Here is a 17,892-nt window from a genome sequence, read left to right as displayed (position 1 = left end):
ACGCTAAAACATGCTCACTGCATGCTACATATTTATACTAAAACTACTGTCAAAATTCACTGACATTGATGTCAAACCTGGTGTTTGTCTGAATGTTTGTTAAACTTTCATGCATCCTGGAAATGATTCCGTGCAGAAACAAACCATGGTAGAAGATGAAAGGAATTGCATCATTATTACATTTTCTTTTTGTCATAATTATTGGTAAGTTTGAATGATCAGTAAAGGTTGTCTTTATTTTGATTCTATACTCTATTAGATCAACTTTAAAAATGATAAATTGAAGGAAGTGGCAAGCAGTGTGGGCCTGTAGTGCTAGTCAGTAGTTCTAGTTGTGACTCATGTACAGCTAAACTATACACAGTGGCATTTTTTTAAATAACAAAAAACAATAACGCATATTCAAACTTGAAAGTTGTGGATTTCAATTGAAATTTTGAAAACCGGTACGTTATATCCTCGCCCATATATTCAGGTTATCTTTAGAAACAGGTATTGTGCCTGATGATTGGAAAAATGCAACAATAGCCCCAGTATACAAAAAAGGTCACAAATCAAAAGCCAGCAATTACAGACCAATATCCCTTACTTGTATCTCCTCTAAATTAATGGAACATATTATAGTCTCAAACTTGATGACCTATTTTGACAAGTATAGTATCCATAGTCCCTACCAACATGGCTTTCGGTCAAAATGTAGCTGCGAAACCCAACTGCTGAGTTTCTCCCAAGAAGTATTTGACAACATAGACAGTGGACAACAGACAGACGGGATTGTGATGGATTTTTCAAAGGCCTTCGACAAAGTCGACCATCACAAATTGATCCATAAGCTAAACACAATGGGTAATAACAAACAGGTATCCACCTGGGTCAGGTCATTTCTTCGCCATCGTAGCCAAAGGGTTGCAGTGGAAGGTCAAATCTCCAACCAGCTACCAGTGTTATCCGGTGTCCCTCAGGGTTCAGTCCTAGGACCCTGTCTGTTCCTGGCATATATCAATGATTTGCCAGAAACTGTCAAAAGTAAAACCAGGTCATTTGCGGATGACACTATAGTCTACTTGACAATTAAAGACCAGACTGACGCTGACAGACTACAGGACGACCTACATAAACTTGAAGTTTGGGAACGGGACTGGGCTATGGAGTTCAACCCAGACAAGTGTGAGGTGCTGAGGATCACCCGTAAAAAGAACCCCACCATCTTGCCATACACCCTTCATAATAAAACTATCAAATCAGCAGAATCTGCAAAATACCTTGGAGTAACTATCTCTAAAGATCTAAACTGGACACAGCATATAAATAACATCACCTCCAAGGCCAAAAATTCTCTAAGATTCATCCAGAGAAACGTCAAAACCCAAAACAGGCAACTCAAAACATCAGCCTATGTTACTTATGTCCGACCACAACTAGAATATTGTTCCACCATATGGCACCCCTGGCAGAAACATCTAAGTCATAAGATTGAAAGTGTCCAACGAGCTGCGGCCAGATATGTCTGTAATAATTATAATTTTGACAGTAGTGTAACCCAAATGCTAAATGAACTTGGGTGGCCTTCCCTAGAAAGCCGCAGACTCCAGTCCTCTCTAGTAGTGTTCTATAAAATCCAATACAAACTTGTGTATGTTGACCATAACCATCTGACCCCAACTAGAAATCTGAACTTCCTGATCCCCCAGTCCCGTACCCAATATCATCTAAATTCCTACTTCCCTAGAACTCTCAGGTATTGGAATAGCCTTCCATATCAGGTCAAATCCAGTCCCAGCCTAGATACCTTCAAGGATAGGCTGGCGACAGTCACCTTCTAGTCTCTTCCCCAGTATGTTTTTAATCTTGCACTATTCTTTTTATCCTGCACCTTTTTTATCTGTGATCTTTATCTTTTAGTATGCACTATTTCTTTTAACACAGTTTTCCTGACAAGCGCCTCCCAGTCATAGTCAGAATTGATTGTTCGGGAGTAACATGTAGATGTTACGATACCGAAATCAACTTGATATCCGTAAAGTTACCGAAATCAATTTTTCATTACCCAAATCAACTTATAAAATCACAATTAAACGTTTTATTATATTTTTTCCATTATAATCTAATACAATAGGTTAAGTTTGACTTTCATGCAAAAAATCAGTTCGAAATAATTAATGATTATGAAATAAGAAACAAATAACTAAATATCAAGATTACTTCCCTGATTTGTCACTAACTGAAATATATGTTACCATACCGAAATCGGCTTGTAAAACAAGCACAATTAAGCGTTTTATTACATTTTTTCCATTATAATCTATTACAATTAGGTTTAGTTTGACTTTCAAGCAAAAAATTAGTTCGAAATAATGAATAATTATGAAATTAGAAACAAATACAGTGTAACTTCCGAATTCCGGAACTTCTGAAATCCGGAAACTTCTAAAAACCGAACAATTTTTTCGGTCCCGATTTTTTCCCTTCTATTTTCTATTAATATAATACTTCTGAATTCCGGAACTTCTAAATTCTGAATTCCGGACGATATTTTCGTAAAATTAGAGTCAAATCAATGCAATTTTACCTCCAAAAACCGGAAATATCCAAAGGTGTGAAATACATTGTAAATCGAGAATGTTTACCCTGCAGGAAGATTTAATCTCCCTATCGATTGTTTACTAATTAGCGGTGATCGTGTAATTTGACACGCGTTAAAATCACAAACTGTGAAATGGTATGTTTGAAGTGATGCGGTTAATCAAAGTAATTTACGGCGGTCAGTTAATTTGAAGTGTTTATTAGCGGATTAAATGACAATTAATTGGACAATGTATGCATCAAACGTCTTTAAGGATTTCGATGCATTTGATGTAATAATTAATTAACTAGCATCGGACAATAGGTAAGATTATGCAATTAACAACATTTCTACAAACTGATAGAAAATTCAAAAGCATTTGCAGGTAAGATAAAAATGTATTCTTTTCATTCACATCTTTATCTTGATTAAAAGACTATTATATATGATATTACAGTAATGGCCACATCTTCCTTGACATTTAGTGATATTAAGTGGCTTAGTCTTGTCCACATTATCATAAACTTCTGAATTCCGGAAACCTCTGAAATCCGAACTTTTTGACAAGTCCCATGGGTGTTCGGTTTTCGGAAGTTACACTGTATCTAAATATCAAGATTACTAAACGAACCGAAATATGTGTTATCATATCGAAATCGGCTTGTAAAAGTTAAAATAAACATTTTAATAGATCTTGTTTAATTAACTAATTAATATAAAATCATTCAAACTGAACCATAAACAAAGGAAAATAATATTTAATTATAATAAATGATGATGTTATAGACGGATATGTATATTATATCATGATTACTTCCTTTGTTATTAATGTGTTGGGGGGCGTCCGTGGCCGAGTGGTTAAGGTTGTTGACTTCAAACCACTTGCCCCTCACCACTGTGGGTTTGAATCCCGACAGGGACTTCGGATTCTTTCGTGTGAGGAAGCTATCCAACTAGCTTACGGAACGTCGGTGGTTCTACTCAGGTGCCCGTTTGAGCCTGAAATAATGCACGGAAGGGCACCTGAGGTCTTCCTCCACCAGGAAAGCTGAAACGTCGCGATATGACCTAATCTGTGTCGATGTGACGTAAAACCCAAAACAAACAAACAAACAAATTAATGTGTTGCATTACTGAAATCAAATCAGATTTCATTTCAAAGATGAGAACAACCCCTAAATATTTTGCATGAATAGAAAATCATAAACTTCCGGTTGAAGTTGGATATATTTTCTTCATAAAACATAGACATGTACAAAATTTATAATTAGCTTTAACTCGTATTACAGAGTATTATATTTTTCCATTAAAGTCCGATCATAGATTTTTTAAAAATACGATTTGAATAGAAAATTGTTATGGCACGACAATCAGATCAGATGCAGATATATAACATGCTTGTGCTAATGTCTTGTAATAAATGGTTGCTGTACATACATAATTTGTGTACCAAATATCTCTAAACCTGCAATAATTATTTTAGTTTCAGTTGCAACTGCATCAATGCAGTCGGGTTTTCTTTAATTTCTAAATCATAAATTATCTTAAATAATCACTATATATGTAGTATACATGTATTTTATATACAAAATTTAAACTTCACAGCTGATTTCGGTAATGCTAAACACATAACGGGTTGTTTAGAACAAAGGGAAGTAACTCAATAATTACATTTTTGTTAATAACACCATTAAAATAACATATTTTCAATAGATTTTTTAACTGAAAGTCTATTTCACTAATTTTCATCAAATAATGAAGAAATAATAGCAATATTTTAACTAGGTTGGTTTTTACGAGTTGATTTCGGTAATGAAAAGTTGATTTCGGTAACTTTACCGATATCAAGTGGATTTCGGTATCGTAACGTACCCTTTGAAAACTTTATCAATTTAGAATACCATATATTTTGACATAATATGAACCCTTTAAGGGGTGTGACTAAATACCGAATATGAATTCATATTCGCGAATATGAATTCATATTCACGAATATGAAGAGAATACAGAATATGGCGATTATTTTCATAACATTTTGGCGTAGAGTCAAAAAATGACACTATAATTAACATATATCTCATAGTATATTAACCCTTTACCTCATATAGACGTGTTTTGACAACCCCCTGTTACCATGGTAACAGGAAATTTAAGATTGAGCATGCTGTTCTGAGGCTATGGTCCAGTCAACATTTGTGCCAAGTTTCATCAGTATTGAAGCATTTTTCATAGTTTCATAGAAGTTTTAACTTGTAACAGGAGGCTTTTCATTGAAAATAGCCATTTTTCACAATATGCTCATGAGGTAAAGTGTTAAATAAAATATTATTCGATAAGTGTTGTTTGAAAATAGCCTAGACAAAAATAGTTCATTTTATCTATCAAATATAAACTGTCACATATGTTAAAACAAGTCTTTTTTGCCTTATTAGTGACCAAAACATAAACAACAGGGCTTTTTTTTCCATATAAAATTTTGTGTTCTTATTATGATTTTTATTTTAATCTTTCATTGTTATGGTTAATATTTGTTGGGTAAAAATGTTCATATTTGTTATTCTCGTTCATTTTCGGGTATCGTTTTGGTCACAATAATTTACAACCAATTAAATTCAGAAATTCAATTTCTTTCATTCAAAGATATAATACAAGTAAATATGAGTGTTTGTTGATGAAAATAATCCCAAAAGTGCTGATTTTTAAGAAAATAATATTCATATTGAGTACTCCCTTTCATATTCGCGAATATGAGTTCATATTCAGTATTTAGACATACCACTCTTTAAGTCAAGGTTCTGTAGGTCATATCCTTGATTTTCAAGCATTTATGCAGTTAGCAATATACTGCAATATATTGCAATATGTCTGTAAATATCACAATATATCGCAATATGACTTCTCTTTGCAAAACCATAGTATAACATTTTCTTATCATCTAATAAAAACCATGAAATTTGGTTTTAAAGTGAAATTATTGAATTGAGTTTATTTATAACATGAACTTGAGTATATAAGTGGGTCCGTAGGGTTTACAGTTAAATTATGTATTATAATAATAAATATATAATACAAAATGTATTATATTTTCATTATTAAAAATTTGGCCAAGACTTTATCAAAAATTACTAACTACTTGTACCTCCCTTTAATTACATGAACTGTTATGATATTGATACATAAAATTCTTCATCTGAGCATCAGGTTTGTCATATAAGACCAAACATTTTGTGAGGTAAAGGGACTTAAACAAGTTACAACTTTACATGTATTTTGGGTTTCTGAATTAAGGGCAGCAGGGGAAAAGAATGGTGCTTATGTACCCACTGTAAGTAACTCTGGTGGGCTAATAGAAACAATGTAACATAATATGAAATATAACAATACATTTTCTTTCCCTTGTATTTAATTCTAGGCACAGAATGGAAACAAAGTTCTTCGACTGCAGTACCAGTGATCAGAGTTGAGCTGTCTGATTCCTGCCGCACTGAAGCCAAATTTGAGTGGCTTATTTTTGAGGATGAAACAAGCCTACCAAATTGCTCCATTGTGTATGAAAAACATGACATATTTGATTCAAACATCTCCAAATATTTGGACCAACTTTCCACTTTGAAGAACTCTGGAACATTTACAATAAAAGAGTTGGTTCTTGGAGAAAATTACTCTGTTCAAATAGTTTGTAAGAAAGCACACTCAGATATTTTAACATTTAGCATTGAAGGTATGTATTTTTATCAAAAAGTTCTTGATAAATATTGATTTTCCTGTTTAATTTTTAAAGATAAACACATTTTTGTACTTTGTTTTTTTTTCTGTCGAAAAATGTCTTCCTGTCTGTATACCAGTCTAACAAACAGTTGTTTACCAATAACTGGTGACCTGATATTGATGGAAGACTATTTCATTTCACGGACAAAAAAATTTGTCTTTTGCCAAGGATTTGAACTCACATATGCTGATCTCAATTGTCAGCTCATTCGCTCTTAGAACAAATTTTCTTCAAATGTCCAGTCGAGCCCAAATGATATGATGCATGTGAATAGTTCTGAAAAAGAACAAAAAAACCTCCATAATTTTCAGTATAAAAAGGCAAGAAGAATATTGTTTTTTCGATAAATTCATTCTAAACTGTTTTACTTATGGTTGAACAGGGCAGATCTTCATTCTACAGCAGTGTGGCTTTACCTAAGGAAAATTCCTTAAAATCATGCAGTTTTCCTTTAAAATTCAATTTTCATCTAATATTTTCTTCCCTTTTACCATGTTGTTTTCTCACAAATTTAAAGACACATTCATGCCACAGAAATCCATATTTTGTAATTCTTAAGAAATGTCAAACTATGTTTAAATAATGGAATAAGAGCATGTTACAATGTAGATGTTTTACAACTAAAAAAAGTAGCGCTGAACATGAATTCATTTAAAGTTAGAAAATGTAAATAAAGTTGTATTTTGAAGAGCACATTCCCCTACTTGTAAAAAATAAACACTTGACAGACACCACTAGATACCGGTCTAGAAAGCATAAATTCCTTCCCATTTTAAAGGCCCATTTTGCCTCAGAAATTTATTTCTTAATAATTTAATTTGCTTCTTTAATTACAAATTATTTCAAATTATTACTTTCTTCATGTTATAAATGCATGTTGAACTTTCTAAAAAAATTAAAAAAATTATACATAAGTGTGGCACATTGTCTTTAAGATATTTAACCAATGAGCAATTTTTGCAATATTTAATATCAAAGTCAAAGTTTTAAATTATTCTCCACTATTTCAGATAAGGATTGTTCTTCCATTGATGGTAAGGGTGAATCTTCGGACACGCCAGTGGTATTTAAACAAGAGACGTCATTGTTGGGCACTAGAGATTCAGTATTAGGAATTGTTTTTGCTCTTTTTGGAATTCTGATAATTATTGTGACAACTTTTTATGTTCTAAGAAAGATTAGAAGACGCCAGCGTCTAGAACGGATACGTAGATACTTAGGGTGAGTGAATTTGATAAGATATTTATGATATACTTAAAGAAAAAAAATGTTTATATCAAATTTCAGAATGCCCAATTTTAAGGTCACACTGACAGGTCAATGTCCAATGTTTGTTCAATGTCCTCTCTTTATGTTTTGAAGCACTAAAACAGTGTTGTGACTTGTCATTCATGGATTTTTTTTGCTTATTTTATAGCCGATATTTGATCATATTCCTAATTGAAAGTAGTATATTATTTTCCCAAACCACAGGAAAGAAATTCCCAATTGAAAGTTACAATAAAAAAATATTGAATAACAAATTCTAAAATCTTTGTGAAAATAAGTGCTTCTATACTGTTACTGTGCTTAAATGGTTGGAGATGCTGTCCTAGACAGTGATTTTTTGCATTCATTTAATCACTGCAAAATTTAAGTCCTGCATTTTTTCCCAATTTTTAACAAAACATGGCTGAAATTCCCAATTCCATGAGTATAGGTCATGCTCCCAAAATCTGGGAAAAGAAATATCTCATTAACAGCTGTAGGCCTAAATAACTGTCTCAAAATGAGTTTCTCAAATGCATGTTAGGCTCCAAAACTATAAAACACTTTTTGTGACATGTACATGTATGTGATAAAGATAAAAAAGGACGCTTAAAATTAAAAACAAATGTCTAAAGAAAAGTTTTTATGAAAAAAAAATTCTGAAGGAATGTGATGATTTTTTTGTTATATCCCTTATTATTGAGGAGCCCTTTGCAGAAATCTTTGGTAAAATTTTAAGAAAAAATGTTTCCGAATTGTGAGGCCCCACACTTTTTGGGAACCTTTGACCCCTTTTTGGGACACTGAATTTCTTTGTTAAAAAAAAATTCAAATACATTCCCTTACTTCCCCCAGGTGAAAACTTTTACATGACTTAGGGTTATTCTTATTTCCCTTTATTTTTGGTCCCATGATAGAATTGAAATTTTTCCAGCCAAGGGGCCCAACGGGTAAAAGGGTTTGTAAAAATAAAGCATCCCAATTTCATAAAAACCAAAAATGAAATATGCTTCCGTATGTTTTTTTTTACTTTTAAGACTTATAATATTTTGATTATTATCTCATTTCAGGTCATCATTGATAGATCCATTTGAAAATATGCAGGACAGGGAACAAGAAAATGGAAGTGAAAGATTAATAGGTGCAACAGAAAGCTAGCAGTTTGAGGGACAGATTTAGTTCCAATGTGTTAGTTAGTGAAGAAAAACTAGCTGACCTACAGTTTTTTTTTATATTAATCAAGGTGATTAAAGGCACATTATGCTTCAAAAATCCATATTTTTTTGTAATTCTTTAGAAATGCCAAACATGTGTTTGATAATGTTTTAAGAATGGATTAACAGCATATTAGATATTCAACAACTGAACAGAGTAACGCTTAACATGCAGTGATGTGTCATAAAGGTAGCAAAGTGTAGCAAAACTGTGTAGTATTTTGACTTCCATACAAAATTCTACATGTAAGTCACTAGATATACCTTTTGCAAACATAGCAAAATAAGCAAAAGATAGTTTATGTATGTGGCAAATTAGTATTTTTTGAAAACTGAAACTAGATACCAAAGATTTTGAGAAATGATAAAAGCAATGTAAGGCATAATGGGCCTTTAAGTTATTATGTCACCTTAGTGAGATACTATCATGTCTGCAGTTTTGATAGTTAAACACAGAGACATCTGTACTTTCAGCTTTATCTTGGTAATGGTACATTAGCTTCAGTGTTATAGTCATGTACCAAAAATTTGAAACAATGTTCGGATTCATTTGTTTTGTCTAGTTGAAACAAGACTTGTTTAAAATGTTTCATTGTTGATCTGAGGTTTACTAGTATATTGAAATTTTGGAACCAGTCTGGAAAATGTTCACATTTGATTGGTTTATTAATGGTAATGATAATTTTGAATTTGACCAATGAGATCGCTGTATTTAGCTGACTGGTTGCTAGACTGAAAATCAGTTCTTGAGTCAGATGGTTTTAAAATTAAGGTTTAATGTACATGTATTGCCTTAATGGTATGAAAATATGTATATATGAAGGTATAGTTTACATTGTAAATTAGATTATATCAAAAATTAGGACCCCAGTCTTATGAGGGCTCTGTCTAATAGTCAAGTAAATATGGTAGATTATATTGTTAATTTAAAGGTAATACCATAATGGTATAAATTAATGTCTAAATGGTTGATGGTATTGTAATGCATTGTGGTATATCTGAAAATAAAGCTTTAATGGTATATCTCAAGACAATGCTTAATGGCATATCTTACAATATTGTCTTAATGAATACATTATAATACAAATTCTTTATGTAATCTTAAGGCTGGGAAGACGGATAAGGGAAAACAGAAATATGTTTACGGCAGGGAAGATAGAAAAGGGGAACAGAAACATGGCTTTATCTGTATTTCTTAAATCTTACAATCATGTGTCATGTTATATGAGCTGCTTACTTAGAAATAGCCACACGGCCATCATTTTATATATTAATTTAGTTAAAGCGTTCTTGTACTTAACTTTTAAGAAATACAAATTAACTTTGTGATATTTATGGTCTAGATTTCATTCTGTATTTCAGGATTATTATTTTGTTTTTAGCCCCTTGACATCACATGATGTAAGTGCGTAAACAAGGCTTATATTAAATTGAATTTCGCCGATCTTTATAATTTATCAAAAATAAAGTTTAGTTAAAGACATTGGTATGGATCATACAGTATCAACCATTTCTAAATTTTCTGTATTATTTTATTTGTTAATTTAATACTAATTGGTAGTCATAGCGCCAATGTATGCTATCTGATTGGATGACCCAGATGAATCAGAAGCTGTACACGATACCCAGCCAATTTCTGTTCTCCTTATTCTGTCTTTCCACTTTAAGGGAATACAAATGTATATCTGGAAAAAGTACCTTAAGTAATCAGTATATGTCAGTGAATACCTTGATGGTATTTACCATTTATTTGCTCAGATGCTTTAATAATTCCATGTGTTTGAATGAATTGTTTATTAATATTATTACCTCAATGTTTGGCATTATACGTACATGTACATGGTTGATGAACGGCCAGGTTACCTTTTCCCACAAGTTATGTGACAAAATTTACCAACCTCACCGCAAACAATGTCAAAGGATTTCCTCTGAAAGTTGAAAATGCTGCCTAAAAGTTGTTTTTCTATGTTTAAAACAGAGGGAAAAAAACAGGAGTGTTTTTTATTTGATTAAAATGCTTTATGTATGTCAAGGAAAGACTGTTTAGACAATTGGAAACATAATTTTTGAAATTATGTATTGTAAAGAATACTGCTGAACCTATTAAATCAAGACCTAATAATTTGAATTTCGATTTTATTTTATTGATGATTTTTAACAGAAATTTTAGAAAACATAAGACATTAGTTATAATATATTTTTTTGTATTTAAACATCAGTTGTAATGTTTTCGTCAATATTTAAGAGTTTAAGAAGCTTCTTTTCTTACATATTGAAAAATATATTTATGACAATGCTTTTGTTTTGAGGGAAAGGTATTTGTTTAACTGCTGAAGTAATTTTAAAACTTTCTCAGATTTTGTCATTATTTTTTGTACCATAACCACAATTGATTTGTGGCTTTCTTCGGAGTCACTTGTTTGATTGACATACTGCCAGAATTACTTGTTTGATTGACAGGCAAGTATTACTTGTTTGATTGACAGGCTGCAAGTATTACTTGTTTGATTGACAGACTGCCAGAATTACTTGTTTGATTGACAGACTCAGAATAATTTGTTTGATTGATATGTGTATTTTATTTTGACAGAGTGATCAATATGAGATTATCAGTTGTAAGGCTTGTTCATTTGTAACTCACTAGGGCACTGAGATACATAATTATATTTAATTGTCTAGAGGTCACAGAATGATTAAGCCCAATCTTAATGAAATTTGTTTGTAAGGTTTCATTTATGGGGCTTGATAATTATTTGTTCAACATTTGTTTTTTGTAATTTCCAATTGTGACTGCGAGATTTGGGGCGAGTAACATCTTTTTGTATAACATGTATATAATGTATGATATTATTGACAGGAAAGGCCATTGTGATGTTGTAAAAAATTAGGTCGCTTAAGTGCTAAGGCTATATTAAATTAGGTGCTTTATTAAAGACACAGATTATTTTTAGAGTATGATGGCACTAAGTGTACATGTACACTGTGCATGTTTAATTGGCATTATTATTATAAATATATATAAATATTTTATGTTTCTTATACATTGTGTTATTAACTTGAGAAACCTAAAACAATAACTACATGCAGTTGTGAATGTGTATTTAGAGTTGCGTGCCTCCAGATGAGCAAAATTAAATATTAAGAAAAAATTAAACTTGAGAAAAATGTACTTAGATTTAAAGGAAAGATTTAAGATTCATTTTAAGTGGGATGCAAGTACTACTTGCAATGTATAATTTTTTTTTCACTTCACAAGATTTCATTTTTAAATACATTTTTGACATTTTCATGAGAATAAGCATGAATCTGGAGGCATGCTGCTTTAAGATCAAGACAAAAATTACAAGGATCTTCACAATGTGTTCTGAATGTTTAGAATGCAAATGTATTTATTATTTCTCAGGATCAGAGCTAAAATATTTTAGGGCAAATTGCTATTACTGGTATTTTAAATTGTATTTTATTGATTGGATTTTATTTTTTTACGGTTAGGTAACATATTTAAAAGTGATGTTTTTAGACAATTTACAGTAAGTCAATGAAAAAAAAATCTTTTAAAAACCAGAAACTACTGCAGTCAATTTGGAATTTATGAAAGTTGATAAATATACCTATTGACCATACTGAAATGCTGTAAATTTTATTTTTGTGGAATTATAATTATTTATAACTGAAACCTTATTGAAAAGGTATTCATAATGTTTCTGTTGTAAGTGCTATAATTGCAGATTATACTTTTTAATTTTAATAATTGAATAAAAGTTATAATAATTTAATATAGTAATCAGAAGAAATTGTAATCAAAACAATAATATGAATAATGATTTACTAAGGTCTTAATGCAGCAAGGTCATTCCTTCTTGTTAAATTGAATATTTTTGACCGACTTATAACCAGTACTGACCTAGCTTCTTTATGTATTATTTGGTTAAAAACCATCCTTTAAGAATTCATGGTTTACTGTACACCTGTGGGCCAAATTCATGAGTAAATTTTCAAGAGTTGTTTTCTTTTTCTCTTGATTTTTGATAATAATTCTTTTTTGTTCAATATAGCTACAGATAGAATAAAATCTATCCTACTGTGCTTATTGTGAAAAAGTTTGGACATTTAGTCGTTAACCGATGATTTTTAAAGATCGCTTGCTGTATATGCATATGTTAATGAAGGAATTATTTTGCGTTTGACAATTATTTGAAGCCTTACAGTTTGTTGTATTATTTGTGTACATAGTACTCTGTTGTTATTAGCTATACAATAGCTTTCGGTGATGCCAAATTTTATAATTGTAGATACATGTACTTTTTTTACGATATCTTTCTTAAATATAATGTTTGAAATAGTTATAGGTGTAACAATGTACATTATCTCAGATTTTTCTTCTCAACTTTGAATATGCTGTAAGATATTTATAGGTTTTTTTATCATTTTTTTGTGTGTTTTTTGTTTTTTTTTAATATCAAAGAAGTAAATGTTTGTGAAACCTGGGACTTAAAGGGAAGTTTCGGGTTAAACATGGTTTATTTTGGCTTTTATGATTTTTTTATCTATAAAAGGTCAATGCCAGTTAAGGAATACACCTAGAATAGTGTGCATTTGCTTATAAAATCGTGTTGGAAAATTGTTTATATTAAGAAATTTAGAATTAGCAACCTCACACATGTTTAGTGAATAAATTATACTTGCTGCTATACGAGCCACATTATGTATCACCATGTAAATTAAATATACTCTTTTTCTTAAACAATTCTATCAGTCTTAAAAATATATATGGTTCAAATATACTTAAATGTTTTAAGAAGTTATAAGGGGGTGTACACTAAATGGTCTTTCAAACCAAGGTGGTATCCTAAACCAAGGTTTAATAGTTAGGATATTAAGAATAAAGAAAATGAGATCTGGTTGATAAATATTTTTGATTGTTTTGTTTTTAACCAGGTTTTCCGAAGGAAAAAACTGGTTATTAGATTGAGGTATGTCGGCGGGCGGATGGGCGGACGGGCGGGCGGGCGTAAACAATTTCTTCTGTGCGCAACTCCTCCTACATTTTTCAACGGATTTTGACCAAACTTTCACAGAAGCTTTGTCATCAAGTGACCTGGCGCATATTGTCCGGGTTTTGTGATTGGATAATATTTGACCTAATTATGGCCCTTTGATTTTTTTCCTTATATAGAATATATAGTGAATAACTTCTTCTGTGCCCAACTGTTCCTACATTTCTCAATGGATTTTGGCCAAACTTTCACAGAGGCTTTGTCATCAAGTGCCCTGGCGCATATTGTCCGGGTTTTGTGATTGGATAATATTTGACCTAATTATGGCCCTTTGTTTTTTTCCTTATATAGAATATATAGTGAATAACTTCTTCTGTGCCCAACTGTTCCTACATTTCTCAATGGATTTTGACCAAACTTTCACAGAGGCTTTGTAATCAAGTGCCCTGGGGCATATTGTCGGGGTTTTGTGATTGGATAATATTTGACCTAATTATGGCCCTTTGTTTTTTTTCCCCAATATAGGATATATAGTGAACGATTTTCTGTGCGCAACTCCTCCTACATTTCTCAACGGAATTTGACCAAACTTTCACAGAGGCTTTGTCATCATATGCCTTAGGGCATATTGTCAGGGTTTTGTGATTGTATAATATTTGACCTAATTATGGCCCTTTGTTTTTTTCCTTATACAGATTATATAGTGAACAATTTTTACCATGCGCAACTTCTCCTACATTTCTCAACAGATTTTGACCAAACTTTCACAGAAGCTTTGTTATCAAATGCCCTGGCGCACATCATCGGGGTTTTGTGATTGGATAATATTTGACCTAATTATGGCCCTTTGTTTTTTTCCTTATACAGATTATATAGTGAACAATTTTTACCATGCTCAACTTCTCCTACATTTCTCAACAGATTTTGACCAAACTTTCACAGAGGCTTTGTCATCAAGTGCCCTGGCGCACATTATCGGGATTTTGTGATTGGATAATATTTGACCTAATTATGGCCCTTTGTTATTTTTCCTTATACAGAATATATAGTGAAAAAATTCTTTTGTGCTGAACTCCTACATTTCTCAACGGATTTTGTTCAAACTTTCACAGTAGCTTTTTTATCCAGTGCCCTGGCGCATACGTGGGGTTTTCTGATTGAATAATTTTTTATTTAATTATGGCCTTTTGTTTTTTTTCCTTATAAAGAATATAATTATAGTGAAAACTTCCTCTGTGGCAATTCCTCCTACATTATTCATGTTTTACATTGCACATAGTTACATTGTTTGTTGCTTGTATTTGTATTTCAAATACAACATATTTATCTACAATGGTGATAATTGAAAACCTGGTTTCATGGCATTGCCATGTTTCTTGTTTTATTACTTGATTACACTTCATATGTTTTCCTTATACTGCATATTTGTAACACCCCTTTTCATTGGATAATCAGGATGTTTATATAAACTGTATTACACAGCTGCTGTTAATTTATTGAGTAATTTCTTTTTCTCTCTAATTAAGGAAGTTTTCTGTATTATAAATTTGTTATAAAGGTTCTTGACAGGTTATATGGCCATATATATAATGGTTGTTTGCAATATAACCATCACCGAGCAGCTTGGGTTATAGTCATTTATATGCAAACAACCATTTATAAAGGGCCATATAACCTGTCAAAAAAAAAAAAATGATAATATAACTAACTGTTGTAGGTTTTTTACCGTAGAGACCAACAAAAATGAGTTTTTGAAATTTTGCTATTTATATTATTCTCTCTTTATTTCGTTCAGAGTTTTATTATTACAGAAAGAATTATTACAGAAAGAATGATTACATAAAGAATCTCAATGATTCGGTCTTAAATTAGATTAATTAAAAATAAACTGTATACATCCTAAGAGATATGTATTGTAAATCAATAACAAATGCATTTAATTATCTGTCTTTTATCTGTCCATATTTAAACAGATAGGTATATATAGAGGATATTGAATGAGTGTAGGTTCCACACTGAATTTATTGAACAAGTGAAATAAAGTTATATAATGAAGCCTCTGTACAATAAATTTAGTGATGAATCTACATGAATATAATTATTCTATTTATCAATATAGCATAAGGCAAGTGAGGTCACATCAAAATACATGTATATGCATGGCTGTGCAGTACTGTTTTTGCGGAGTTGCAAAAGCGGCATGGTTATGTGATAAACAGTTTTACTTCAATTAAATTTACAATACTTAATGAAACTGAGCCAACACTTAAATTATAAAGGTGAACTTTTGGCCTAGAATTTTCACAATTTAATAACTATCACCTACCATTCCGCACACATGTAGTTCAGCCACCTATCAGACTTATTTACCTTATATAATTTATTTTAAAATGATAAAGAAAAACTCTTCTGCAATCATGGCGATTTTGACGTTTACGTGCTTTTTCTTAAAATCTTAGTACTATTCATTTCAAACAGCGTTGTAATGCAGCTTTTAGATAGGATATAGTGTTTATACATTTATGGGAATGGATATCAACTTCAATGTATAGCCTAACAGACTCTTTGTCTACTTGTACAGAGTTAATATATTAAATTTATGTTTAAGTTGTATATTGTACTGAAATTTCTATAAGCTCTCTGACTATTTCAGCACTTGCGTGAACTGAAAGTGATTAGCCTTTGCCACCAGTATAGAACCAGGCCAGCCTGCGAATCTGTGCCGTCTGTCCTGGCTTTATACTGCTGGCAGCTCAATTTTAGTTTTCGGTATCATGAAATTTTTTATAAAGATTGTTGACAGGCTATTAAAATTGGCTGTTTGGCAACTATATACTTTCTAATAAATGCCCCCGGGGGCATTATATTTTTATGCAGGGGATGGGGGGACGTTAATGACAGTACAAAAAATGATAAATACGAAAATATAAAGAATATTTACTGTTTTTATATTATTTTCCACTGGATTATAATTTTATGTACTGGAAGTTAAAATTTCTCCTACTTTGATGAATACTTACTCAGAATGGTAACTCATTTCGCTTTTTCTTGGTCAGGAGGAGAGGGGAGGGTGATTTATTGGAGAATATACGATAGCTATCACTATAAAACAATTTTAATTATATAGGATTTTAAAAAACTGATGAAAAACAAAGCTAATAAAGTACTTGGATGTTTAACGCATCTGATTACAAGATGCACCGCATTATAAGGTATAAAGTAAAAGTTTGTAAATATAATGTACATGTAATATAATATAAAAACAGTGTAGTTGTTGTAAGCTATAAAATAGCTTTAAAAAGATTTTGTTTGTCTGTGAATTCTCCTATTTTATGATCTTTCAGGTTTATGTGCCTATTTGTTTCTTAGAAATTCTTTGTCTTGCTATATACAAATGTAACTGTAATAGACTTAAGACATGTCCTGTTTTTCATGTTTAAATACAGAATGGTATAAAATAAGAATTCATTAATTTAGAGCCTCGTGATTTTGCACAGATATGTACTGGAGGTTCAAACAATAAATATCATAAATTTACTGTGCATGTTAAGAACAGAAAAGTCCTGTCTGATATGCAAGAAAAATTGTTATCGCCTTTAGCATTGTAATTACCTTAACAATTTGAATGTTTTATGAATTTATTAAATTTAGACCTTTTAGAGATAAATATCAAAGAAAAGGTGGCTTTATCCGCATACAACTACAAGGACATGTTCAATTATCCAATTTAACAATCTACTGATTTTGTCTTCTTTCTTTTTAGCTCACCTGTCACAAAGTGACAGGGTGAGCTTTTGTGATCGCTTTTCGTCCGGCGTCCGTCCGTCCGTCCGTCCGGCGTCCGTAAACTTTTACTTTAAATGACATCTCCTCATAAACCACTAGGCCAATTTCATCCAAACTTCACAGGAATGTTCCTTTGGTGGTCACCTTTAGAAATTGTTCAAAGAATTTAATTCCATGCAGAACTCTGGTTGCCATGGCAACCGAAAGAAAAAACTTAAAATATCTTCTTTTAAAAAACCCAAAGAGCTAGAGCTTAGATATTTGACATGAAACATCATCTAGTCAGTGTCTACCAAGTTTGTTCAAATAAAAGCC

At 31.5% G+C, this 17,892-nt stretch overlaps 1 protein-coding gene across 1 annotated transcript; it reads left to right on the top strand.

Annotated features, from left to right (window-relative positions):
* On the top strand, nucleotides 1–9,542 carry LOC132718465 (uncharacterized; the record flags this gene model as incomplete). Its single annotated transcript, XM_060702166.1, is given in 4 exon segments — nucleotides 1–204; nucleotides 5,976–6,284; nucleotides 7,343–7,553; nucleotides 8,651–9,542. Coding segments are annotated over 4 exon segments (657 nt in total). The 3' UTR covers nucleotides 8,739–9,542.
* Nucleotides 9,543–17,892: the final 8,350 nt, after the last annotated feature.

Source organism: Ruditapes philippinarum, unplaced genomic scaffold (assembly GCF_026571515.1).
Source record: "Ruditapes philippinarum isolate M1 unplaced genomic scaffold, ASM2657151v2 ctg6316_1_1_1_1, whole genome shotgun sequence".
NCBI lineage: Eukaryota > Metazoa > Mollusca > Bivalvia > Venerida > Veneridae > Ruditapes > Ruditapes philippinarum.
The sequence above is the reverse complement of the archived record's forward strand: the minus strand, read 5'-3'. Positions and strand labels throughout refer to the sequence as shown.